Source organism: Plecotus auritus (genome assembly GCF_963455305.1).
Source record: "Plecotus auritus genome assembly, chromosome: 4".
In the NCBI taxonomy this organism is placed as follows: domain Eukaryota; kingdom Metazoa; phylum Chordata; class Mammalia; order Chiroptera; family Vespertilionidae; genus Plecotus; species Plecotus auritus.
The window spans coordinates 141,200,704-141,227,812 of NC_137775.1; the positions used below are offsets into that span (position 1 = coordinate 141,200,704).

Below are 27,109 nucleotides of genomic sequence, written 5' to 3' on the forward strand. Positions count from 1 at the left end.
GTTGATGCTTTCTGTTGTGTTCTTTATTGCAGCAATGTCATTTTTCATTTATTCTTGGTTCTTCTTCATTTCCTTTTGTTCTTACACATATTGTTGAATTTGTCTTCCATCCTTTTCAGCGTCCTTATGACCATTGCTCTGAATTATTTCTGTGACATATTGCTTGCCTCCATTTTGTTTACTTCCTTTTCCAGTGATTCCTCCTTTTCTTATATATGGGGGCTGTTTCTTTGTCTCCCCATGTTTGCTCCTTTCAGGGTGTCTGGTTATGTAGTTCTCTCTCTCCTGCGTTGACTTAAAAGTACAAAATATAACATGACAAAACACAACACACAGGCACCAAACACAAATATATTCATGATGATACCAATAACTCCAAATAAAGGTGACCACCAGAGAAAAGAGAATTAGGGGAGAGAAAAGAGTGCAAAAATGATATTGAGAAAAGAAAAAAATGTAAGAGAGAAAAGAAAGAGAAGAAAAAAAGAAGTGGGAAAAATATGTGTATGGGAAGAAAACTCCAAAACACCAACAGCGAATACAAAAAATGCAAACAACAAATACTCAGAGATAAATGAAAACAAACAACAACTAATCCAAAAAATGCAAACAGCAAGCACCCAAACAATACACACCCAGCTGATTCTGAGGCAGAGTTCTCTTTAGGTGATCTCTGACCTTTCTGTCCAGTCCATGGATTGCCTCACCAGCTATGTTTAATTCACTAATTCCAGGTGGATATTGTTCGATTCAGCTGTTCCTTCTATCTACTCTGTGAGAAGGCCCAGGGCCCATCCATGTATTCAGTGCTGCTTTGTCTACCCCTGGACAAACTTTTTAGGTGCCCGATGCTGGGGATGCTGGAGTCTCAGTGTATTAGGGTTCGCAGCTGAGGCAGCTGGTTCCTGGGCAATGTGCTTGTAGGGTCCTGGGAGGTATCTGAGGTCTCCCCAGTTGAAGGTAAGGCTGGGCTTCTGATCATAGCCACTCTCCCTTTCAAGATGGTGCAGTCTCTGTGGCAGAGTTGGCCACTCTAGGAGAGATTTCAGCAGTAGTAGAGGCTGACTGGCCAGGAGATCCTGGTCCGCCAGTCCCCAACAATCCTGTGGAATATAGCTGTTTCTCACTCACAAATATAGACACTCCCCACACATCCACGCACTCTCCTTTTGCTCTCTCACTCACACACTATCTTGCAGCCTGCCATTTTGTCAGTCACCATCTTGAATCTGCTACAACTCTTAATATAAATATCTGCTTCTACAAGAACAATACGAATGACAAACTAATGTTTGGAATATGGGGAATATTATGTTATCTTGTTATAGGCTTGGAGAAGCAAACACTAATATAAACTCCTCCTTCTGAACTTATACTTTGTAAATTAAATTTGAAAATATATCAATGCTGTTCTCACCTTCACTTAGGCTGTCTCATTTTAGGATTAAAAGTAAAGGCTAGTGTACTTTTTTGTGAAGATGGGGTTGTGGGCTAGCCAAATTGTAGCCACATCATTTAATTCATCAAGTCAAGTTCACCTTGATGAATTATTATTATTTTTTTTAAAAAAACTTATTTTTATTGATTTTTTACAGAGAGGAATGGAGAGAGATAGAGAGCTAGAAACATCAATGAGAGAGAAACATCGATCAGCTGCCTCCCGCACACCTCCCACTGGGGATGTGCCCGCAACCAAGGTACATGCCCTTGACCGGAATCGAACCCGGGACCCTTCAGTCCACAGGCCGACGCTCTATCCACTGAGCCAAACCGGTTTCGGCTGAATTATTAATAACGTAATTATTTGCTACTCATTAACTCAGCTATTTGCACATTTATAAATATAAAATCTAGATTATTTTTTCTCAAAGTTAAGGAAACATATTTTTGTTTTAAATAAATTATATAATGTCAAGTTGGTATCTTCAATTTAAGAAAAAAATTTGCTTAAGAAAAGTGCACTAGAAATAATAGCATCTTTAATGACTTTGTTACCCATTTCCTAGTGTTGTTATTTTTATCCCTTTTATTTGGGCTGGAAAACAGTACTATAGGTGACATCTCTCCTAAAAACATACACTTACTATTTATGAGAACTAGACATACATAGATTATTCCTATATGTCTAAACGTTTTATTGTATGTCATCTAGCCAATCCTTCATAGCTGATTTCATTTTAAATTCTCCTTATGCCTAATCATTTTATAAGTGTGTGGCTCCTCATTATGTCATTCAGAAACTCTTTTATAAGTCATTCTCTGATCCATTGATCAGAGGTATAAATGATCAATAGCAACAAGCAAACCATTTGCATCTACAACCCAGATGCCCTGTATGTTTCTGTAAAATTATGTAGCAACCACATACACACAGAAGCTCTGTAAGTCCAACAGTAGTCACGTTTCCCAAATGCATTTGCCTTTAAACCCTGAGCCCCATTAAACACAAGTTGAAATGGTAAGAAATCCAATGAGGCATGTCACCAAAAGCAGTTTTCCCGAAAAAATCCATTATATCATTTTCAACTTTAATACTAATCAATGGCATATAGTGTAAAAAAATTAATAGGGATATTATCAAAGGAGCATTTTAATGGGAATATAATGAAAATACTGAATCACATTGTTTAAATAGGAAAAAAGGGGATATCTCTTGGCTTAATGAGTTTTGAGAGAGGAAAGGTTTGAAGAATAAGGATGAGTTTAAAGAAAAGAAATGAGTAGGCAACAAAAAGGAAAATAGGTACAGAGATGCAACAGAGTGAAACTGATAAGAGAAAATAACAGAGCAATTTATTATTTTTGTCCTCAGTAACGGAATAACATGTTTTGACTATTTTCTTTTTGATATGTCTATAGAAAATAATTAATCTCAGATCCCCTCCCTTATCTAACTCTACCAAATATGTTTTTGTCTGGGAAATAACTGATTTCATCTTTAGTAGTATAAAAGTTCATTGTCAAAGCAGGTGCAGGCAAAACCTCAGTAAATTATATCAGAGACTTAACAAATTAGAAATAGGGCTATTTTTGCCATTGTTCCCTTTTCATACTGGAAATAATTTTATTTTTGCCTCTGTTGTGATTGGGTGGGATGCTATCCTTGAGAGGGACTGTAGTGCTGTGTTTGTTCTCACTGTTACCAGTGTGTCATTTGCAATCTACATGGTGGAAACTGGAAGCCTTAAGGAACTCTTGCTCCATTCATGCTATTCTTTCAGGTTCCATTCAAGAGCTGCTCCTATTAAAGTCTTTAAAACATTAGCATCATTAGATACTTGTCTCAATGGGACTTATTTTATCAGATAATTTGCAGTGTATCTGTTAGCATGTTGAATGGGTAAGAGGGAATGGACAATCACTAAAATGGGGTGACACCGAAGAGAAATGTCCACTTCCATTGCTTTAGAGGAATTCTGCAGAAAAGGATATCCTAGAAACAGCATTTTATTCTCATTATTGGAAGATCAATTTAAACACAAAGTTTAGGAGATATTAACAATGGCTATTTGTACTTTGTTTAGTAAGAAAAATGATTTAAAGGGGCATGGTCATCTTTTTACTATAGTGCAACAGAATTTTTTTAGAGCAGTTTAGACTGTAAACAAAAATTCTTTTTTTTATTTATTTTATTTTTTTAATTGTTTGAAGTATTACAAATAGTAGTACATATGTCTCTTTTTTCCCCCCATTGACCTCTCCCCAGCCTTCCCTTCCCCCCAGTACATGCCTTTACCTGCCCCCCCTCCAGTGTCTTTTATCCATTGGTTATGCTTATATGCATGTGTACAAGTCCTTCAGTTGATCTCTTACAGCCCCCCCGCCCAAAAACCTCCTCTGCCTTCCCGCTGTAGTTTGACAGTCTGTTCAATGCTTCTTTGCTTCTGTATCTATTTTTTCCCCTTTTCTTTCCTTTAAAAAATCTTGCCTCTGCAGACTAGAAATAAACATATAATAACAAAAAATATTTGAGTCCCAATTTCAATGTCCAACAGTTCTGAGTCCCCATTTCAATGTCAAACAGTTCCTTATGTGTACATTGCAGCAATGATATCTGGATGGTGGGCACATGGTGGCAATGCAGGTCCAACCCTCTCTGGTTTGGTCCTAGGCACGCTGCTGCGTCACACAGCTTCTGACTGCTAGCGTGGCAAGGCGTCGTCAGCGTCTCCCATCTCTGGACTGTTTCTCCTCTTGTCTTCGTGGTTGGAGCAGACCTGTCAATTCCTCTCTGTTGCAGGAATCCACATGGTCTTGGAGTTGTTTTCTGAAAATATACAAACATATTCTCGACCAAAAGTTAATAAAGGAATCTTTTCTATATAATTGATTTGGGATCCTTTTTATTTTTGCCCAAACGATTTTCCTTTGTCTTATTTAGACACCATGTGTGTTTTTCATGGGTGTCTTGCTGTTAGCATTACAAATAAAAATTAATTTTGTAAAGTAAAAATTTTCTAGATGTAATTTACTTATAGGATATTTTTTCTTACATGATATTACCCTACTATTCCCCCTTTTTTGATTAATGGAGGCTTTTGTAAATTTTATAATGCAGTCTTGATAACTTTAAATTTTAATTTTTTGCACAAAAATATGACTGCTTTAGTTTCATTGCATGTTCAGGAATGTTACCATGAGATAAACTACCAATAGAAATTTTAGTTAACACTTTAGGAACAGCTTTTTGTCCAGTACAATTAAATTTTCTTGAATATTCACTTATTTGAATTAGCCTATTTAATTTAATCTGAAAACTTGATTATTATTTTACTGTCAAATTTAATACTCTACCAACAATCTTAGTTTACCCTGTAAATATTAGTGGAAAGGATTATTTGCATTCTTGAGTAGGCCCTGAGCATTCCTGGTGCTAGGCTGGATTTAGATATAGGGCAGCTGCTGTCAGCCAGGTCTCTGTCTGTTACCTGGGTCCCAATCTGAGCTGGGCCAAGTCACACTGTCTGTCACCTGTGTCTCGATCTGAGCTGGGCGTGGGAAGCAAAGCATCCATGGAAGCAGGAGACCTCCCTCAGACGGGGTAAGGGTTCAGGCCCCTGCATGGTTGGGGGGATGAGGGTCTGTGCCCCACCTCTGATGATCCAAGTTCTCTCCTGATGGCCCCTCTGTGACTGTGCCTGTCTTAGGTTGTTCCTTCCCTGAGGAATCTTACCCGTCTCTGGCTAACCAGCCACCCTCCGGGGCCAAGCAGGGTGATGTGAGGTTCAGTTCTGTCTCCTTGGTAGCCTATGCCCCCGTGGCCTCCACGCCCAGCACCTGCCTTGGGATCCCCTGGCCTGCTGGTGGGGCCCCAGAACTGATCACATATCTTGGGGAACTCAGGTTTCTTCTCCAGGGAGGGCCCAGCTCACACGATTGGGCGAGAGACAGATCCGTGGTACCAGCCACCACGAGGCTTCAAGCTCAGCATGAAAAGAAAGCTCAGGCAACAGCTGAGGGCAATTGGATTGTGAGAAGAGGGTCCCTCTTGGCACAAAAGGCAAGAGGGGCCAATATAGAATGCTCAAGTGCCTTCCCAGTGCCTTAATTCCTTCTGAGAGGGATTAAATCCTTTCATGTCCTCTTTATTATTATTTTTTAAATTGCTGCCAAACATTCCAAGAATTAGTTTGTAGGTTTGTTTGGGATAATTGTACAATATGCTGTTGTAAAATATCTAAAATTATAATGACATTGTAGAATAATATCATGTAAGGATATTCTTTGCTCTAGGCCATGGCAATTCAATTTCAAACTGGCTGACAATTTCTTTTTGTAACTTTATATAAACTTTGTCAGGGAGGCAAAAACACAAATTATTCTCCCATAACCCTCCACCCCCCACTTATGCCCCACCCCCTTGTTGTCTATGTCCATTGATTAGGCTCATATGCATGCACACAAGTCCCTTGGTTGATCTCTCCCGCTTATCCCGACCCTCCCCTACCTTCCCTGAGGTATGACATGCTGTTCGACGTTTCTCAGTCTCTGGATCTGTTCTTGTTCATCAGTCTATGCCGTTCATTATATTCCACAAATGAGTGAGATCATGTGATATTTATCTTTCTCTGCCTGGCTTATTTCACTTAACATAATACTCTCCATCTCCATCCATGTTGTTGCAAATGCTAGGAACTCCTTCTTTTTTACCGCAGTGTAGTATTCCATTGTGTAGAAATACCACAGGTTTTTAATCCACTCATCTGCTGATGGGCATTTACGCTGTTTCCAAATCTTAGCTATGGTGAATTGTGCTGCTATGAACATAGGGGTGCATATATCCTTTCTGATTCATGTTTCTAGTTTCTTGGGATATATTCCTAGAATTGGGATCACTGGGTCAAATGGGAGTTCCATTTTTAGTTTTTTGAGGAAACTCCATACTGTTCTCCACAGTGGCTGTACCAGTCTGCATTCCCACCAGCAGTGCACGAGGGTTCCTTTTTCTCCACATCCTCGCCAGCACTTGTCATTTGTTGATTTGTTGATGATAGCCATTCTGACAGGTGTGAGATGCAATCTCATTGTTGTTTTGATTTGCATCTCTCTAATGATTAGTGAGGCTTAAACAGTAGACTAGAAGAGGCTGAGGACCGCATCAGCGAATTAGAAGACAAGGAAGGAAAAAACACACAAACACAGCGGCAACTGGAAAGAAGACTTAAAAAGCAAGAGGAGAGCCTAAGGGAGCTTTGGGACAACACAAAATGAAACAATATTAGAATAATAGGGATACCAGAAGGAGAGGAAGAGAAGCAAGGAATAGAAAACCTGTTTGAAGAAATAATGACAGAAAACTTCCCTGATATTGGCAAGAAAAAAACTATGCAAGTCCAAGAAGTACATAGAGTCCCAAACAGGTTGAACCCCAAAAGACCGACACCAAGACACATCATAATTAAATTGGTGAACACTAACGACAAAGTAAGAATCTTAAAGGCTGCCAGAGAGAGACAGAAAGTTACCTACAAGGGCTCTCCTATTAGAATATCAACTGATTTCTCAACAGAAACACACCAGGCCAGAAGGGTATGGAATGAAATATACAAAGTGATGCAAAGCGAGGGTTTGAATCCAAGAATACTATACCCAGCAAGGCTATCATTCAAAATTGAAGGTGGAATCAGGAGCTTCACAGACAAAAAAGGGCTACGAGAGTTTATCACTACCAAGCCAGCAATGCAAGAGATGCTAAAGGGACTGCTGTAAAAAGAAGAAAGAGAAAGGCAAAAAGAAACACAAACACTAAGGAAAAATATGACAACAAACATGTACTTGTCAATATTAACATTAAACGTAAATGGATTAAATGCACCAATCAAAAGACATAGGGTAGCTGAATGGATAAGAAAACATGACCCATATATTTGCTGTCTATAAGAGACCCACCTCAGAGCAAAGGATTCACACAGACTGAGAGTGAAGGGATGGAAAAACATTTTTCAGGGAAATGGAAATGAGAAAAAAGCTGGGGTTGCGATACTTATCTCTGATAAAATAGACCTCAAAGTAAAGGCCATAACAAGAGATAAGGAAGGCCACTACATAATACTAAAGGGAGCAATTCAACAAGAAGATATAACTCTGGTAAACATATATGCACCCCATGCAGGAGCACCCAAATACATAAAAGAACTCCTAGAAGATATCAAGGGAGAGATCGACAACAATACAATCATAGTAGGAGACTTTAATACACCACTGACATCACTGGATAAGTCCTCTAGACAAAAAATCAGCAAAGAAACAGCAATTCTAAATGACGCACTAGATCAAATGGACCTAATTGACATCTTCAGGGCATTTCACCCCAAAGCCACGGAATATACGTTCTTCTCAAGTGTAAACAAAAATTCTTATTTGGATTCATGAACCTCCTTAACCCCAGGACTTTGACCTTTATTCTCCTAATTAATATTTTAAAACTTTTCTAAATTTCAAGAGGAAAAGATTGATAAAATTATCAAACATTTTTTCCAAATTTTAGAAAAAGTTTCACTTGGATTTTAGAAAATGAAAATGATATCTATGAAACAATAAGACTTTATTTTTTTTTTAATATATTTTATTGATTTTTTACAGAGAGGAAGGGAGAGGGATAGAGAGTTAGAAACATCGATGAGAGAGAAACATCGATCAGCTGCCTCCTGCACACCCCCCACCGGGGATATGCCCGCAACCAAGGTACATGCCCTTGACCGGAATCGAACCCGGGACCCTTCAGTCCGCAGGCCGACGCTCTATCCACTGAGTCAAACCGGTTTCGGCGAAACAATAAGACTTTAGCAGGAAAAAAAGAATATTTCTTGCATAAATATAATAGCTTTTCTGTGGTAACTTTCAAAATCAGGAGTTTTTACATTAGAAAACTAGAAATTACAAACTAAAAACACAATTTTTTTTGTTTTGTTTTAGTTTTATTTTTAATTAAATTTATTGGGGTCACATAGGTTAATAAGATTGTATAGGTTTCAACTGCACATTTCTATGGTGCATGATCTTTATATTGCATTATGTGCCTACCACCTAAAAGTCAAATTATCTTCCATCACCATAAAAAATTTTCTTAAAGTTGCAAATTTTTGTTTTTACTTTACATTTTAAAATAAAGAACACTTTCTAAATTTTGAAGCCATATTATTTACAAGGAAAGTCAAGTGACAAAATACATCACCACTCTTATAAGCAAAAGCATTTTCTAAAGTATTATTTTAAAAAGTATGTAAAGGTTTGGTTATTGAGCCTTGAGACGCTGTGTCAGGTCCAAAAGCCACTGTCTGTCTTAAAAAGCAAGGACCTAGCATGTTGCCCTGGTCCAGGCTGGCCATCCAGGATGCATTTGCTGTGTGGTTCAACATGGTCTTTGTTTCTACCAGGACCCCCGGGAGACATACTACTCAAGCTGTTGCCCTTGCAGACAGACCTGTTTGTCTCCCAGCTAACATATACCTTTATTCCAACCTCTCTGCTCCTTCTGGGTCTCTCACTTCTTCAGCATCATGTACCATCACCACTTACCTAGGAGTTTAGAGTGATCAGAGTCCTCTCTTCTGATTATGTTGTCTCCACCAATAATCCTAGGCTTTGTATTTTTCTCATTCTGTCCATCACTGTCTATAAAAGCTCTCTTTACAAGCCTTCCTTCCCATGCTGTGTATAAAACCTTTGTACATAGTACTCACCACCACTGACCACAGAACTAGTGTGGAAAACAATTTTGTCTGGTTTTTCTCACATATGTCTTGAACTTTGTACTGTTTCTTTTATTTGAACTTGATTTAGCTAATATATTTTTAACCACAGCATTACAATATAGCAACTGAGACATATTTTTCCTCTTGAGCACTTCAAAATATTATCACATTTAGTCATAAAGTATAAAAATCGGAAGCTAGACTTTGTTATAAATATAGACTTTGGTTTGGAGTTAGCTAAATTGGGTAATTTTTAGGTGTATCAAAAATAGGTTACATTAAATATATAAAATTCAACCCGATGCTATGGTAGTGAATTCCTATATTCAATAAATATTATTTGCTTACTGGATAGCAAATTTATGGGCTATAAAGAAATTATCATTTAAACAATGCTTCTGTGAAGAGAATCAGAGGTGACACTTTGGGTTAAAATCTCAGTTTGGACATCGTTATCTGAAGTTGTTTGGACAAGCCCCAGACCTTCCCCATGCACCTTGGGTTTCTCAGGTTATAGTGAGAGGACCTCCAAAAGTTTTGTTTGACCTGAAATGTTACTTGTTACACTGAAGAGAAGAAGCAGAGCAGGCTCAATTACTTATTATTTCAATTTCTCTTTACTTCTCCATATTTTGTACCCTTCCTTATTTGTGAGCAAAATAAGCTACATCAGTGAAGGTAGCAAAAATATAGAACAGCCCTAACTAGTTTGGCTCAGTGGATAGAGCATTGGCCTGTGGACTGAAGGGTCTGGTGTTTGATTCCAGTCAAGGAGTCATGTCCGGGTTGCATGCTAGGTCCGCAGTGGGGGGCGTGTGGGAGGCAGCCTATTAATGATTCTCTCTCATCATTGATGTTTCTATCTCTCTCTTCCTCTCTGAAAATCAATAAAAATATATTTAAAATATATAGAGAGAACAGAATGTAGGGTGGGCCCTAGAGTCACCAAGCATGGCACCCTAATTTGTCCTAAATCCATTAATTCTAGTGTAGAAATATGACCCAGTTATATATCCAGGCCAGAATCAACATTGCCTAGAGAGTGAGAATATCCATTATTGCAAATTAAATTAAACAAAAACTTAATATATAATAAAAGCTAATGTTCATTAGCAGATTACAATGTACCAGATACTGTCTTAAGCGCTTTGCATGTATTAACTCATTCAATCTTTATCATTGTATAAAGCACACTATATAATTACCTTCACTTTTTTTATAATATATTTTATTGATTTTTTACAGAGAGGAAGAGAGAGGGATAGAAAGTTAGAAACATCGATGAGAGAGAGACATCGATCAGCTACCTGCTGCACACCCCCTACTGGGGATGTGCCCGCAACCCAGGTACATGCCCTTGACTGGAATCGAACCCGGGACCCTCCGGTCCGCAGGCCGACGCTCCATCCACTGAGCCAAACCGGCCAGGGCTACTTTCACTTTTTGAGGATCAAAGAAACTGAGGTTTAGGAGAAGTTTTGTAACTTATTGAAGATCACATAGCTACTGGGCAGGGAATAGAACCTGGCAGTATGAATTAAGTCTGTGTATTAACTAGATCTCTGTGTCACTTCTCCTAATGACACAAAGTCCCTCTCTTCCAGGTCATTTTGGTTTAATAAAGAAAAAATATATGTGTTATCATTCTTTGATATGACAACACAGGTTGTAGTGCTGTGCTAGACTAAATACTAGCAAAAGGAGAAGAAAACGTGGTAGACTGTAGCTGAATGTGACCAGATTTCTGTACCTGTGCAGGGTCATGCATTCATTTTTATGGGCCCTGCATCATTGTAGCCAGATAAGTAATTTTATTCCCATGTTCTAGAATTAAAATAAGTCGTACTAATTATGTGTTTGCTTAAACAATATCAAGACACTAAGAATGTACATTAATTATTAATCTATCATTATAAATCTTTTGTTAGGTTCTAGTTATAGAAGCCTCCTTATAATAAATGATTATCATTTATTTTCTTAGAAAGTAACAATATGCATTATTTAGAATGTAGATATTTTTACTCTACTTTGCAAATTTTGACTGTTCAATTTTAACTGTTCAAAGTACTCACCCATGAAAATGTTTCAGTGTCTGTGGATTTTATGTTTAAAATCGCCTTTGGGAATTTCCAGCGTCAAATTAATCAGGAAATATGACTATGCCTAAAATTTAGAATTCTGACAATCTAAAACCAGATTTAAATCCAAAATAAATAAGTATATGGTTCTCTGTTAGCTTGTCCAAGTCATCCAGAGTATGAGATGCTTAATTCTGAAGCTGAAGGGATCTAAGATGATCTGTTCCCTTCCTTCATTTACAGGAATGGGCCGGGGTCAGGTCTGAGGTCTGTGTGTTCAGGTCCAGTGCTCTCCTGAAGCCTAATGGATGGTCACAATGCTGTTGGTTCAACTACATACTCCTTGGGTCATGAGAAAGCTGACATCGCTTTAATTTCCTAATAAATTTCTTGCCTCAGCATGCCTTTTATCTGCCTGGAATGAAGACTTGTGCTTTGCTTCTAGGTCTACATTAAGAGAAACTTAACCATTGACATTTTAAGGACTTAACCACCCTGCTATAAATAGCACTTGTAACAGCGTTATATCTGTCATGCCTTGAGAGGTGCATAAATTGTTAGGATTGACCTAAACTGTAAAAACTGTCAAATGTAGAGGGTTGAAAATAGGATGTGTAGGCAATGTATCAAAATGTGTGCTCCTTCCAAATTCAGTTTCTTTCTTAATACCACCCCCCCCAAAAAAAAAAACAAACCCAAACTTTCCTAAAATTAATGTGAATTTGTGATGTCTGTCTACCCTTACATTTTCTGAATTTAAAATGATCCTCTTTTAGAGGCTGCAAAATTCTCCAACTTCACATCTAGGTTTTATATATTTCCAATAGTTCAACTCTTATTCAAAAGAAAATGTGAGATCTCATTAATAGAAACCCTTGGTGTATGTCAGGCAGAGAAATTCAAAGTATAAATAATACAGGACAATATCTAAAATTTTTGAAATATAAGAAATCAACTTCAAGTTTATTTATAGCCTTAAAGTAATTTATGTCCTAGAGGGTAGACTGGCTAATTTCCCCATTCTACTAGATTCAATGATATCTTTATTTTTCTGCTGCAAATTTCAAGAAGCTTGTTTCCAATCAGGCCAGAAAAAGCAGGCAATGTTCAACTGGTAAAAAAAAAAAAAAGGAAATTCTGGGCCATACCTCATGGGAAATGATGGATGATGGTGTGGTTTGGATTCTGTGGCTTTCCTAGGATTCTGTGATTTTCCTAGGATTCTGTGAGATTCTACATAATGTGTAGAAGGAAAAACATCCTTGTGCCCTTAGGTCCTGTAGCTGGGCCTGAAAGTTAAAGTGGCATATGACATTAATTGGAGAAAAGCATACAAATTTTAATAAATATTTTATGTGTACCTGGGAGTCTTCAGAAGACAAATGAAGACCCAAATAAACCATTAAGCCCAAAATCTTATATTTCTTTTTAAACAACGAAGAATAAATTATAAGGATGTGGCAAGAAAAGGGGCTTAGGCTTGAGCCAATTAATTGAGACAGTGATTAGAAAATATTAGGGGGAATTACTTGAATATAAGGGTGATTTTAGTGGATTTGTTTATTCATGTTCCTACTCCCATTTGGCAGCAGTTTTGATAATAAGAATGTTGTCATTCTCTTCCTTGGTGCAGGGAGGGCACCTTTTTCATGGGAAGTTTTATGACCTTCTTTGAGACAGAATGGGGAGGTCAGTGAGCCCTTCCTGAATCAGGTTTTCTCAGGGGCCTGCAGCTCAAAATACTCAACCAAAGAGTCATGTTTGGATGGCATGTTCTGAACCGCTTCAACATTAATGTATTGCTCACATTAGATTGGCAAAGTGCTTAGTGAATTGTAATGAGATATGTAATCCGCAGAGCTTGGTTGCAGTAAGCCTGTGAGGACTGAGAGTTTTGCCTTTGTACACTCCCCAGGTAAGTCCCATGTTCTGAAATTCTTGTCCAAGCAGTGAGGCAAAAAACAAAGGAGTATGTCTGTTAAAGGTGGCATTATGCTCATCTATGAAGACACTTGCAATTTATTGACCATTTTTCTCAGGATAATTTAAATGTCTTTATCATACTTTCACATTCATATAATGTTGTAGTTTGAAATGGCTCTTTATTTTCCTGTTGAAAGAAATGAATGCAATGTAAATATAGTCAGTCCTCATTATTCACAGTAGCTCTGTTGTTTAAAGCTTCCATGAACACTGAGTAAGCAAATGGAGAACCATTGCTTCTAGGGGAAATGTAGGGTTGGGTTCCTGCAACATCTGGTCATACATTTTTTCATCCAATCAATATATAAACTTGCTTTGTTTGTGTTTCTGTTTAACGACACCTTCCTTAGAACATATTGTTGATTCATTAACATTGAAGTCAAGGTCAAGAGCACTATAGCTCATGCCTGATCAAAGCTTATCTACCACACACATTTTTCTCCATAAGGCACATAACAGCTTCTTTGTGCTTGGGAACACAAGGAAACACTTCGGCATCATGCTTGGGAGAGAGACATCTTGAACAGTGAAAACATCCACAAAAAGCCCCCAAAATGCAAAATAAACAAACAAACAAATAAATAAATAAAAATGTGGCCCTAAATAGATCACAAATGGACATGTTTTTATAGGATGAGAACTGACACAAGAGGGCAGGACATTGCCTTGTTCGACCTCAGCTGGGAATGTGAGCTTCAGGTGTCTCTCTGCAGCTGTAGGTGAATGATAACAAAAGCACCATGAGTGTTGATGCTGGGACTACAAGTACATTTTAGTGAGAAGGGACATTTGCAGATACAATTTCTGACCATAGTGAAGGATCAGCTGTACCTGTTAATTGTTATTACTTTTAAAAACATATATATTTCCTTGTCCAGCTGGTGTTGCTCAGTGGTTGAGCATCCACACCTATGAACCAGGAGGTCACATTTCTATTCTTAGTCAGGGCACATGTCTGGGTTGTGGGGTCAATCCCCTGTGGGGTGCATGCCGGAGGCAGCCAACTAATGATTTTCTCTCATCATTGATGTATTTATCTCTCCCTCTTCCTTCCTCAGTGAAGTCAATACACATATATTTTTAAAAAATATATGTGTATATATATATCCTTTTTAGAAAGTTTTCTTATATCTCAAATCTCAGAGTGATAAGTATATCTTTGGATCATATGGTACCATTAATTTTTTTTTCTTAAACATCCATCTTTATTCATTTTGCACTAACCAACATGTTTTCAAGAGAATTTCCCTTTTGAGAAATAAAATTTCTTGCAGATGCTTACTGCAGTAATTCACAGGTAAATTATATGATGGAAACTTTAATTTTTTGGACATTATGATCCATTTAATCTTACATTTTACAGTATTCAAGTTTAAAGAGATATGAAAATAAAACATATCCAGGGTTACTAGATAGCAGCCTGTTTAACATTAAAAATTTGGGAGATTTCGTTAAAATGTTGGGTTTCTGACCCTTCTTAAATATTAATGTGTAATCACTGGCGTGTACACCTGAAACTAAAATAATATTGCATGTCAATTGAAAAACAAAAAATACAGAATGCTTGAATAACTCCAGATTTGCTGCATAGCTTCAGTTTGCCACAGGCGGATAACGACTACCTATCTTATACCCAAAATATATCCCAAACACGTCCTATTGTTCTCTATTATCAATAGTGTCTCTACTATCAACAAGTTTCTAAGGCAGTAAATTAGCATCTTTCCCTGTTGATTTTTTAACTAAGGATAATATTGTCTGCTACCCATTTCTTTATCAAAGGGAGAAAGTGAAAGGCAGATCAATGGTTTTTATGAGTCAGCATCACTGATTTGTATGAACTGCTTGTCCCCTCTGAGCATTGAAGTTGTAATTTCAGGAGCTTCCAATTATTTTAGCCCTGTCAGGATTAGTTATCTGCATTGCTCATTCACGGAAAATGAATTAATCCAGCCGGCTCACCAGGGCCTCAGTGGGCGTGCGTGTGTCCTGAAGTAATGGATAACACACCCAAATTCACAGTGAATCCGATTCCCTCCAGTGCCCAAGTCAGCAAGGTGTGTTGATGGCTGGGCCACAGAGTACCGTTTAGTGTTTTACCTGACAGGACCCAACCATTGTAGCAGACAGGAGAGAGTACATTATGTCACAATCTGTATACATTCTGAGCTTTAGGAATCGTATTTTATAGTTGAGGTAGAAGATTCACCCAAAGGCATGTGAAATTAAACCCAAAATAAGGTGAAGCTGTAATGGACTGTATCGCCTGCATAAACTCAAAGCTTCCTAAGCACTGTGGAGCATTCCCTCTTACTAATGTGGACAGTTTATCTTTTCTTCAGTATTATGTAAATTACCATGAAAGCAGGGCCTCAGAAACAAGTTCCTAAATCAAATTGCCATATTTTAGCCTATGTAGTATTAAAATTTGGCCCCAACACAAACAATGTTTTACATGGAACTAGAAGCACAAGCTTAACTGAATAGTAATAAAAAAAAAACAGCTGAAATTACTGTTAGGAATAATTAATATCAAAAGGCATTCTGGGGGCTTTCATGAATGTCTGATTCCTTTCCTCATCTGTGGAATATTTACTTAGGATTTACAATTTCAGATAGGCTTTTTCCTAAAAGAAACCTAGATTTTGTATGGTCAAAAGTTGTAGAGCTATTTTCAGTAATAGCTATTTTATCATAGAAAATTCAAGTCTAATTTATTTGACTTTCTAATTAAAAAATAAATAAAAATAGCTTCCATATAGATTTCCTACAAATATATTTTATGCTAGTTTTCAGAAATTGCTTATTATGCCTGCATTATCAGATGTATGAGAGCTATAATCCTGCTCAGAGGTAGATCACTCTGATTTTATGATATCCTATGGGTAAGGTGTGTGTGTGTGTGTGTGTGTGTGTGTGTGTGTGTTACCACTCGGGGGGGGGGGTGGGGGCAAAGAGAACTTCAATGGTTTTCTTTTTGCATTTTCATGTTGGATAATATAATTTTTTTTTTAATATATTTTATTGATTTTTTACAGAGAGGAAGGAAGAAGGATAGATTGTCAGAAACATTGATCAGCTGCCTCCTGCACACCTCCCACTGGGGATGTGCCCGCAACCAAGTTACATGCCCTTGACCGGAATCGAACCTGGGACCTTCCAGTCCGCAGGCTGGCGCTCTATCCACTGAGCCAAACCGGTTTTGGCGATAATATAATTTTTAAAATTACTAATATTTCCGTGTATTTTGTCCAAGTGAGCTAGCCACATGATTAGGCAATCACAACTCATCATATATTATAGTTTTTCATGAAATAATACAATAATAAAAATATATAGCAGTAAAGCTATCTTTGTTCTTCATTGAATAATATAAAATATCAATAAATATCTCAAGTTAGGGTAAAATTACTTGGTTAAAATGTGCCTAAAACTTAGTAACTTTAGTCTGAGACAGGTAAGTTTTTCTTAAATATATTAAATTAAAAGGAAAACGTATATTTTGTATTTAAACTCATGCTAAAGTTAAATAGTTTAGTCTTTCACTTTTAAGCAAATAAATCCAGTATGACTGTAGTAAAAATATTCAATGTTTTAAACTGTGTATTCTTATAGAACCCCCCAGTGGTAATATTTATATAAATGCATGCCACTAAGTCATGCCTACTTCTGCACCCTTAGAGAGTAGCCTGCATTATACTAGGTATGGTTTTGAAGGAAAATAAGAACAATAGAATTTTCTTTTGCCAACTATGTTTAGATCAGTTTAAAAAGTGTTTATTGTGCCAGAAATACAAGCAGAGTCAGTTCCTTAAGAAAGCTTAAAGTCCACAGAGGAAATTGGTCCAATAGAGAGTCCATCCTGTATAACACAAGCCCAGCGACTGAAATGGCAGACGATCAGAAACCAGAATGACCAGAGACCAGAAAGACCAGAGACGAGAACCACCACAGCCCCTCGGCAGGGCTGGCCCCGCCCCCCAGCAAGCGGTTAGGGGTGATCAGGCAGGCAGGTGAGTGGTTAGGAGCAATGAGGCAGGCAGGCGAGTGGTTAGGGAAGATGAGGCAGGCAGGTAGAGCCCCACAATCAATTGCCTCAAAGAGGGAGACCCAGGTTGCCCTCCACAACCTGCAGGAGGGATGTTCCACGGAAGGTGCTGGCAAAGGTGGATGCTGCAGGGCGGGATTGGTGCCATGGCGGCTCCTGAGCAGGCAAGGCGCCTGCAGCCTGGCCCAGGCCCCGGGATCGCTTCCTCCGCCTGCGGCTTCTGCAGGGCTGGATTGCCACTCCTGCTGCTACAATGCCTGGGCAGATCCCAGACCCTACCATGACTGGGGGCTCTCTGCCAGGGCTCAGCCCGCTGACTGGACTCCCCAGCTCGGCCCTGACTTCAGAGGAGCTGAAATACGCTGACATCCACAACATTGGAGTCATGATCGCCACTTTGCACTTCCTGGAGGTGAAACTGGGCAAGAGGCCTCAACCTGTGAAAAGTGAGCTAGACGAGGAAGAGGAGAAGAAAAAAAGGCCCCGAGAAAAGAACAAAGTGGCGGCAGCCCAATGCTGGAACAAGAAGATGGAGCGGATGGAGTTTCTGCAGAAGGAATCTGAATGGCTGGCGCTCATGAATGAGGAGCTGAAAACCCAGATGGAGGAGCTGAAGCAGGAGTGGAAACAGCTCATCCTGTCGTTCAACCAGCATCGCCCCAATGGCATCGTCAGGACTGACAGCGTTAAGCCCCCAACTCAGAAGGCAACCCACTGCTGGAACAGCTAGAGAAGAAGTGACCATGGGCTAGGAGGAGGAAGAAGAAGAGGAGGAGATGAGGAGAGGGAGGAGAAGAACGATCCCAGAGGTCTCTTCCTTGCTGCATGAAAAACTCTTCAATGAGGCTCAGCACAGCCAGCATCGGCCAAGCTTTTATGTGAAACTCAGATCAGCCACCCCAGGGGAAGAACCCCAGGCGGATGAAACCTAGGACCAAGCTCTGAGACCAAAGCAGTCCTGAGGGGGCCCTGTTCTGCCAGGGACCAGGCTTGCAGGAGGCAGGACAAAGGCTCTGGGCTGGAGAGAAGCCCAACCAGACAGCTGTGGGCACTTCTCCCGCCTCTCCGCCAGGGCACCCACCCAAAAGACCTCTGAGCAGCCAGGAAAAGCCATGAGTTGCAAACAAAATTAGACTGAGTATGGAACTCAGAGTGAAACTGCAATCTGCCTGCCCCCAGCCCTGACCCTGACCCTGACCCTGACCCTGATGCAAGGCTGGAGAAGGGCACAGTGCCAGGCCCTGCTGTGCCCACCCACCGTGGTCCTGCTGTAGTGGCAGCGGGGTGCACCCTCACCGGCCCTGCTGGAGTTGCTGTGGGCACGAGGCAAGTTCGCCCTTTCAAAGCACATACTCGCTGAATATTTACAAACTGGCTGTCCTGGCAGGGCTTTCAACTGCACATATTTTTTTATACTTTCTCTTTTTAATATTTTTTACAAAAAAAAAAAAAAAGATCTTATACAAGCAATATATAAATGGATTTCTATAATCACTCGGGGTGATACAGTATAAATATGCTATAGTTTGTTTGTTATGAACATATATTCAGCATTTATGGCTGTTGCATGTTACTTCTAAGTACTGTAGTCTCTGGGTGTTGGGGGTGGCAGGGGTGGGGGTGCGGTGCATTTTCATCCTGGTAAGCCCTTCATAGTACTCAGTTCTCTATTGCTCAGTAATACAGAACTCTTACTTACTTTCTTTTACTTAAAAAAAGGGGAGGGGCCCAGGCTACCCGGCCAGTGGCGCTGTAGCAGGTGGGCGGGGCCTCACTCTGCTGGGTGATCGATCTGGGGGCCCCGCCATTAATTGCCCCACAGAGGGATGCCCAGGCCACCAGCCAGAGATGCTGTGGCGGGTGTGTGGGGCCAGCCAGTGATCACCCCATAGAGGGAGGCCCAGGCCAGCCAAGCAATCGCACCCCACGCCTGTCGCCCACAGAGGGAGGTGACTGATGGCAGGGGGGAGGGGGGCAGCACTGCATAGTTGGCAAGCAGTGGCAGCGGAGGGGGCGGGGGCGGGTTCAGCTGCCAGTAGCTGGGGGAAGGAAAGCCCAGATAGGCTCTGATCTCAGGCCAGGGTTAGGGGCCCTCCCCTAGGGGTCCTGGATTGCAAGAGGATGTAGGCCAGGCAGAGGGACCCCTCCCCCACTGAGTGCATGAATTTTCGTGCTCTGGGCCTCTAGTTTCCATATAAGATGAGAGGGGATGCAGAAATGTGTGCAAGGGTGCCATGAACAACAAGCAGGGATGTTTCCTATACTGAAGTTTTTCTGGTAGGTGAGGCTTAAGGGATGTTAAACTAGATTTTTAAAATAGCCATTTGTTCAAGGAAATGAGCATAGCATGAGGGAAGGCACTAGGTGAAGTTAGCAAGGGATTTAGTCATTTCACAGTCATTAGCACATAAAGAGAAAGATGAACTAAAATATGAGGGTGTGGGAGAAGGCAGGAGGTCTGCCATTGAGGGCCTTGCAGGCCATGCTGAAGAGCTTTCAGAAAAAAAAAAAAGTTTATTTTGGAAAGATCTTTCTGTGTGGAGGATATATTCAAGGAAAATTATACTAGGAGATGGAAATTGTCCATTAATGATGTTAATACAATAGCCAGTGTGTGAGATGATGGTAACCTGTGGTAGTACATGTAAAAAGTAAGCTTTGTGTTTGTAAAATATAGACATGCTGAATTTCACAGGACAGTGAACCGACTGAAGGTAGGTGTGTGAGGAAGGGAGGGGCTAAATAAAGTCCCAGATCTCTGTCCTGAGAACAGGAACAGTGGGGCCAGAGAAAGAATTACGGGTTGGACAAGTTGAGTTAGATATGCCTGTGGAAGGTCCATGTGGATTAGTCATCCGGGTAATTAGATATTGGAGTCCAAATTTTATGGGCGGATGAATTCAGACTCCTCTGATATTCTCATTCTAGTATGACTTGTCAAGCACTTAAGAGCAAAACAACACATTGTAAGGAGAAATATTGCATAAAATGTGAGATGCTGACCTTCATGAAGGGGCTCTTAAGGTTTTTGATTTTTTCTTATTTTTCTTGAAGTAGAAGTGATTTTCAGACTCTCTAGATCATTTTTAAAGGATTTAAATATAGACAACAGTATAGTGATCACCAGAGGGAATAGGGTAAGAGGAAGTAGAAGGTAAAGGGGGGATAAATGGTGATGGAAGGAGACTTGCCTTTGAGGTGAACACACAATACAATATACAGATGAAACCTGTATATTGTACGCCTGAAACCTATATAATCCTATTAACCAATGGCACCCCAATTAATTCAATAAAACTTTAAATAAATAAATAGGTGAATAGATAAATAGATAAAAGGATTTAGAGAAGGCTCATTTGGTACTGTTACTCTAATAGCTGCTATTAACGTTTTGAAATCTATTTAACTATTTATTTAGGTCTAAACCACAGATACTACTATATTGAAATAAAAAGCAGTGGGTTAGAAGAAAAAGATCAGATCCTAACTGTGTGCAGAAGAGATGAGATAGACAGTGTCTCACCAGAGTTAATGTCTGTCAAGTACATATTACCAAGTCAAATAATAATGTTATGAATTTTTCCTATCAGCACAAAAATGTAGTTTAATATTCTCATTCTTTTGATCTGACAATTAAAACCTATGATATATGAGTAGTTGTAGTACTTTAATGTATTTAATTAGTAATCAGTAATACCTTGAATAACTAATAATTATTAGTTTTCAGAACTCATGGTTTATGCAAAAACATTTGACTAAAATGAAAAGTGTTTAAATCATAGCAAATAATTGTGAAATAGATTACTAAGAAACATTTTATTGTAAGTTTTTATTTCTTTCAGTAATTGATTTATTTGTGTGGATGAATTTATCATAGAGATGTATAACAATTACATTTATTTGTAGGAAATGTATCCTTTGCTTTATCAAAAGCAAATTAACAAGCAAACAAACAAAAACTTTCTGGCTCCTCAGGACTATTCTATAGTAAAAGGATAGGGGCTCCTTGGAAAAATGGCTGATTCCAGATCTGGGGAAAAGGAAATGCAAGATGAGCTTGGAGAATCTTGAAGTGCCAAAAAGTGAGAGAAAGACAAGAGAGAGAAGAGAAACGAGGAGGGGTGAAGGCAGGTATAGAGGAGCAGGAGGAGGCAAGGTACAGAGGAACCCATCTGAAAGAGCTCCCAACTGCTAAAGCTAGAATGGTTTTAACAATGACATATTGGATTAAACTCAAAGAATGCAATGAAGATGAATAAATCTGTAATGCTATAAATAAATAATTGAACGAATGAATACATGCATGCATGAATGAATGAATGATTGAATGAATAGAATACACTTTTCTTACAAAAGAATTCCAAGTAATATATGTAGACACTTCCCCTTCTGGGAGGTGCAGATTAATTCCCCTTACCTTGATTATGGGCTGGGCTATGGTGACTAATTTCCACAGGAAAGAGTACAGAAAGGGAAAATAGTGACTTTACAGCAAAGAAATTAAGCAGACATCACCCTCATCTACATCACTAGTGAGAAGTCATGTTCAAATTGTGCTTGCCCTGATGGGAGGTGATAAGAAGGATACCCAATTTGTGGTGTTTTTCTTAAACAACAGAGACACCAGTCTAGTCCTAAAAAAACACTTCATACCAACCCAAGCTGAGGAAGATTCTACAAAATACCTGACAAGTAGTTCTTGAAGGGTTAGAGTTATGAAGGACGAGGAAAGACTGAGAAAATGCTACAGATTAGAGGAGGCTGATGAAACGGGATGACTGAATGCAAAGTGAGAATCTTGATTGGATCCTGGAATAGAAAAAAAAATGACATTTGTGAAAGGTAGTCTGTATTTCAGTGAATAGCATTATCCCAAAGTGAATGTCTTAGATTTGACAAATGTACAGGTTGTGGAAAATGTTAATGTTAGAGGAAGTTGGGTAAAGGGTGTATGTACCTTAGTGCATGAAGGTCAATAAAACATATTAATCAGCTATAATATACAGGTTTCCTACATTATAAATATTGAGCTATCATTATACATTTTGAAATATAACCAAATGAAATGACATTCTCCTCTCTCTCCTTCTTTCATATATATCAGTGGTTCTCAATCTTTCTAATGCTGCAACCCTTTAATACAGTTCCTCATGTTGTGGTGACCCCCAACCACAAAATTTTTTTCGTTGCTACTTCATAACTGTAATTTTGCTACTGTTATGAATCGTAATGTAAATATCTGTGTTTTCCGATGGTCTTAGGTGACCCTGCTAGCAGTTCTCAACCTGTGGGTCACGACCCACAGGTTGAGAACCACTGCTGTAGAGCTTAAGGCCATTGGAAAACACATATATTTACATTACGATTCATTAACAGTAGCAAAATTACAGTTATGAAGTAGCAACGAAAAAAATTTTATGGTTGGGGGTCACCACAATATGAGGAACTGTATTAAAGGGTCACGGCATTAAAAAGGTTAAGAATCACTGATATATATGTACATATGCGTTTATGTACACACACATATATATACACACATATATGCACATATAATTCATGGGTTATTCCATAAACTAGATAGATAAGTAAATGTATAAAATCTAGAAGGATACACACCAATATATTACTCATTAACAGTGGTGAGCTCTTGTGTTAGGGCATTTTCTATTACATTTTTTAATTTCTTATCAACAATAATCATCCTATATAATAAAAGTCTAACATGCTAAGTGTCTGGTCGGCCTGTTGGCCGTTCAACCAATCAAACCGTAATATGTTAATGAAATGCTAAGGCCACTCAACTATTCGCTATGACGTGCACTGACCACCAGGGGGAAGATGCTCCAACCGGCAGGTAAGCTTGCTGCTGGGGTCTGGCTGATTGGGACTGAGTGAGACAGGCCAGACATGCCCTGGAGCCCTCCTATGGTCCCTCCCTGGCTGGCCAACCTCCCGTGTTCCTCCCTGGCCCCAATCATGCACCGGTGGGGTCCCTCAACCTGCACAATCCATGACCCCTCGAGGGATGTTGGAGAGCTGGTTTGGGCCTGCTCCCACAGGCCAGACCGAGGGATCCCACTGGTGCATGAATTCGTGCACCGAGCCTCTAGTGTATTTTATATATATATATATATATATATATATATATATATATATATATATATATATATTTAAATATAGCAAAGGTATTTTTAAATATTAAAATCTTTAGATGGTAAAAACTTCTCCAAAATATCTTATCCAAATTCATAAAGTAGACTATGTAACAATGAAAAAAACAAAACAAAACAAAACCAAGAAGCTTTCTACCATGTTATTTGTTGAAGTGGGCACCTTACCAGCTCTCAGAGTTATTGTTAGAAACAAAACTGTGGAAGCACTATGTGATTTTGCATTCACTTTTTGACTAGCTATTATTGTTGTTCAGATTGCTTAAACAGTTCCACCATGCAGGTTTAATCACTGCACAGAAAGCTTAATTCTAGGGAGTGATAAGCAATCAGGGTAATGGGGCGAAAAATGGTGGCTTGTCCCCAAATAACCACAACATATTATTAGATGTCAAATAAAATCTTAATGTATTTTTGTAGGAAATAAAACTAAATTCTGGGTGTTTCAATACCTCAGACTGTCTTAAAAGTGTATGGTGTGTGTTTATGTATATATTGTATATCATAACTTATCTCCAGGAATTTTGTAATTTCAAGGTCTACTCTAAGATCATAGCCACAGACTGATGTTGTGAAAGCAAATAACCCATTGAAAAAAAATTACATTTGATTATATAATGAGAAAGAATTGAGTTGCAAAGCATTTTGTCAATTTTTCCACTAACCACTGACCACTGACCATTGTAAGTTGAGGCTTGATGGCTTGAATAGCATCCCTTTATGTTTTTGTTAATATCCTAGGACTGACTGTCTAAAGAAAAAAAAACAAAACAAAACAAAAACCATTCCCATCCTTTCTGTCACCTTTTTCTTTGCTCTAAATGCAAGGAAGAGAGACATCAACATTTGCAAAAGTCACTATTCTATACCTAAAACTGAATATAGATTTTGATTTAGGAGAAGATAAAGGAGGGATAAATTCTTCCTTTTATTTAAGCTTAGAGAACATGAATGGAAAATATGTTATGTTAATTAATATATATTGAAGGTGTATAAAACCATGATGTGTTGTTGTTCAACTGTCACTGGTATAAAATTGAGTGCCGATTTACTTTCTAGAATTCAGAATTTATCCCTTCCTTCTGACTTTTCCCTTATGAACTTTTCAAGACAAAAAGTGATATCTACTAACTACTGGATTATCATCATCAGATTTTACTTTTTCTTCCTTTTATTTTTCATCCCAGATGATAAAGATATTTTACTTGGAATTCATCTGGGACAGAATAGTTGATTAAGCTCAAGTCTAATTGGCTTTGCAGTGCCAGCAGAAACCAAAATTGAATGGCTGTTTTTTCCCCCATAGTAAAATAAATCTCTATGATTCATAGTCTCAGAGAAGAGAATTCTGTAGATTAAGAATGTCTTTTTATTGACAGTAAAGAACAGATTATTAGAATTATAACTTAAATGTCAAAGTTAAATTTTTCTCTCTGAACTTTTTTAGAATGCAGGAATTCTCTAAACCATTTTTTAAAAATGCAAATATTTGATATAATGGGGTAAACATTTTTAAAGAATTTAAAATCTATCAATGATTTGAAGGAAGAACATAGATTTTCTTTCTTTTTAATTTTTAAATTTAATTTTATTATGTATTTTTTAATTTTTATTGAACTTATTAGAGTGACATTGGTTAATAGATTGTACAAGTTTCAGGTGTACAATTCTATTGTATTGTGTTCATCACCCAAAGTCAAGTCTCCTTCTGTCACCCTTACCCCAGATTCAGAGGCAGTATTGTGATTCTAAATTAACTAGAGGCCCAGTGCACTCGGAGGGGGGATCCCTCATCCCGGACTACACCCTCTTCCAGTCTGGGATCCCTGGGGAACAGGCCTATGCCATCAGTTGGACATCCTTAGCACTGCTGCGGAGGCAGGAGGGGCTCCCACCACCGCTGCTGGCTTCTGGCTGAGTGGTGCTCCCCCTGTGGGAGCACACTGACCACCAGGGGCCAGATCCTGCATTGAGCATCTACCCCCTGGTGGTCAGTGCGTGTCATAGCAACCAGTCGTTCTGCTGTGCAGTCAATTTGCATATTAGCCTTTTATTATCTATATATATAAAAGCCTATATATATAAAAGACTATCGCAACCGAATGGATGACCGAACAGGCCACATCGGGCGACTAGGCTGGCAGGGGGATTAGTGAGGGGTGACCAAATGACCGAGCAGCAGGCTGCGTGGGGCAACCAGGCCGGCAGAGGGGGGCAGTGAGGGGCGACCAGGCTGGCGGGGGGTGGGGGGGCTATTGGAGGCGACCAGGCCAGCAGGGGGGGCAGTTAGGGGTGACCAGGCCAGTGCAGGGGGCAGTTGGGGGTGACCAGGCTGGCGGGGGGGGGGGGCAGTTAGGGGCGATCTGGCTGGCAGGCAGGTGAGCAGTTAGGAGCCAGCAGTCCCAGATTGTGAGAGGGATGTCCGACTGCCAGTTTAGGCCCGATCCAGGATTGGGCCTAAATCAGCAGTCGGACATCCCCCAGGGGGTCCTGGATTGGAGAGTGTGTAGGCTGGGCTGAGGGGAAACCCCCCCCCCATGCACAAATTTTGTGCACCGGGCCTCTAGTATAGGATAATGTCTTATTATGGGCAAGGCTTCTAATTCAATTTTTTTCAGGTAGTTAAAGGGAGGGGACGAATTTTCACTTGAGCCTGAAGCTAAAATTGCCCTTAGCTCAAAAATCTGCATACCACTGAGACACATCTTGGTGAGACTCATTCTGAACCCCACCCTGTTCTATTATGTGTATAAGTATTGGGAACCATCTTATCTCTTTCGTGAAAGGAACCTTTTGTTATGTTACAATGACTAACTTTATCTCATGAGTTGTGTATTGGCTTCAAGCCTGTATCCAGTATTCATGCAGCGACTTCAGCTCTTCTGTTCAATATTTACCTGGCATATCTTTTATTTTCTTTTCTCTAAATATTTCTAGATTTTTATGTATTAGATAGGAATAGCCCATGAACACAGACAATAGTCTGGCGAAGGCCTGGAAGGGGCGGGTGCAGGGTGGAGGAAATCAATGGGGAAAATAAATTAAAACAAAGGCACACCTGTAATACTTTCAACAATAATGATACATTTTAAATAAAAGAAAATAACTTAGTTAAAAGAGTTTTATGTGAAAAAATATAAGTAATTGCTCTACACTGTACTTTATATTCTTAACTCCTCTCAAAGAGATATTAATTGACCCTATGTTCACTTAATATTAATTGACCCTATGTTCACTGACTGCAGGGCTGACTTTTGCTATGCCGACCCAGCACTGACTGCCATGGGGCCTGCAATCAGACCCTGCTTTTCTATCCTGGCCTCTGTCCGGCCTGATCGCAGCCCCCTCGGTAGACAGTGCTGGGTCGCTGAGGCACCCGCAGTGTGGCAGTCAGTGCTGGGTTGCCCTGGCAACCCAGCACTGACTGCAGGACTGACTTCTGGTGTTCAGTCGAGCCTTCAGTCCTTTTGGATGTTATGGACCCTGGCTCTTTATATATATAGATTAGAGCTATCCAGTTTGACTAGGTTCTCTATGATTTCAAATTAAAAGCCAAGTAAGTGGATTTAAAAAATACTTTTAATGACAAAATTCTAATTATGAGAAGTAAGCTTCTATTTGTATTCAAAGCTTGAT

At 39.3% G+C, this 27,109-nt stretch overlaps 2 protein-coding genes across 2 annotated transcripts in view; both read left to right on the forward strand.

Annotated features, from left to right (window-relative positions):
- Positions 1 to 27,109, forward strand: part of CNTNAP2 (contactin associated protein 2) — a 1,915,008-nt gene that overhangs the window by 826,464 nt on the left and 1,061,435 nt on the right. The gene's annotated exons all lie outside the window — the stretch shown is intronic.
- LOC308247314 (jun dimerization protein 2-like) lies at positions 17,557 to 18,033 on the forward strand (the record flags this gene model as incomplete). Its single annotated transcript, XM_080666272.1, has 1 exon — positions 17,557 to 18,033. The coding sequence occupies one exon, from the start codon at positions 17,557 to 17,559 to the stop codon at positions 18,031 to 18,033; it is 477 nt and encodes a 158-aa protein (XP_080522398.1).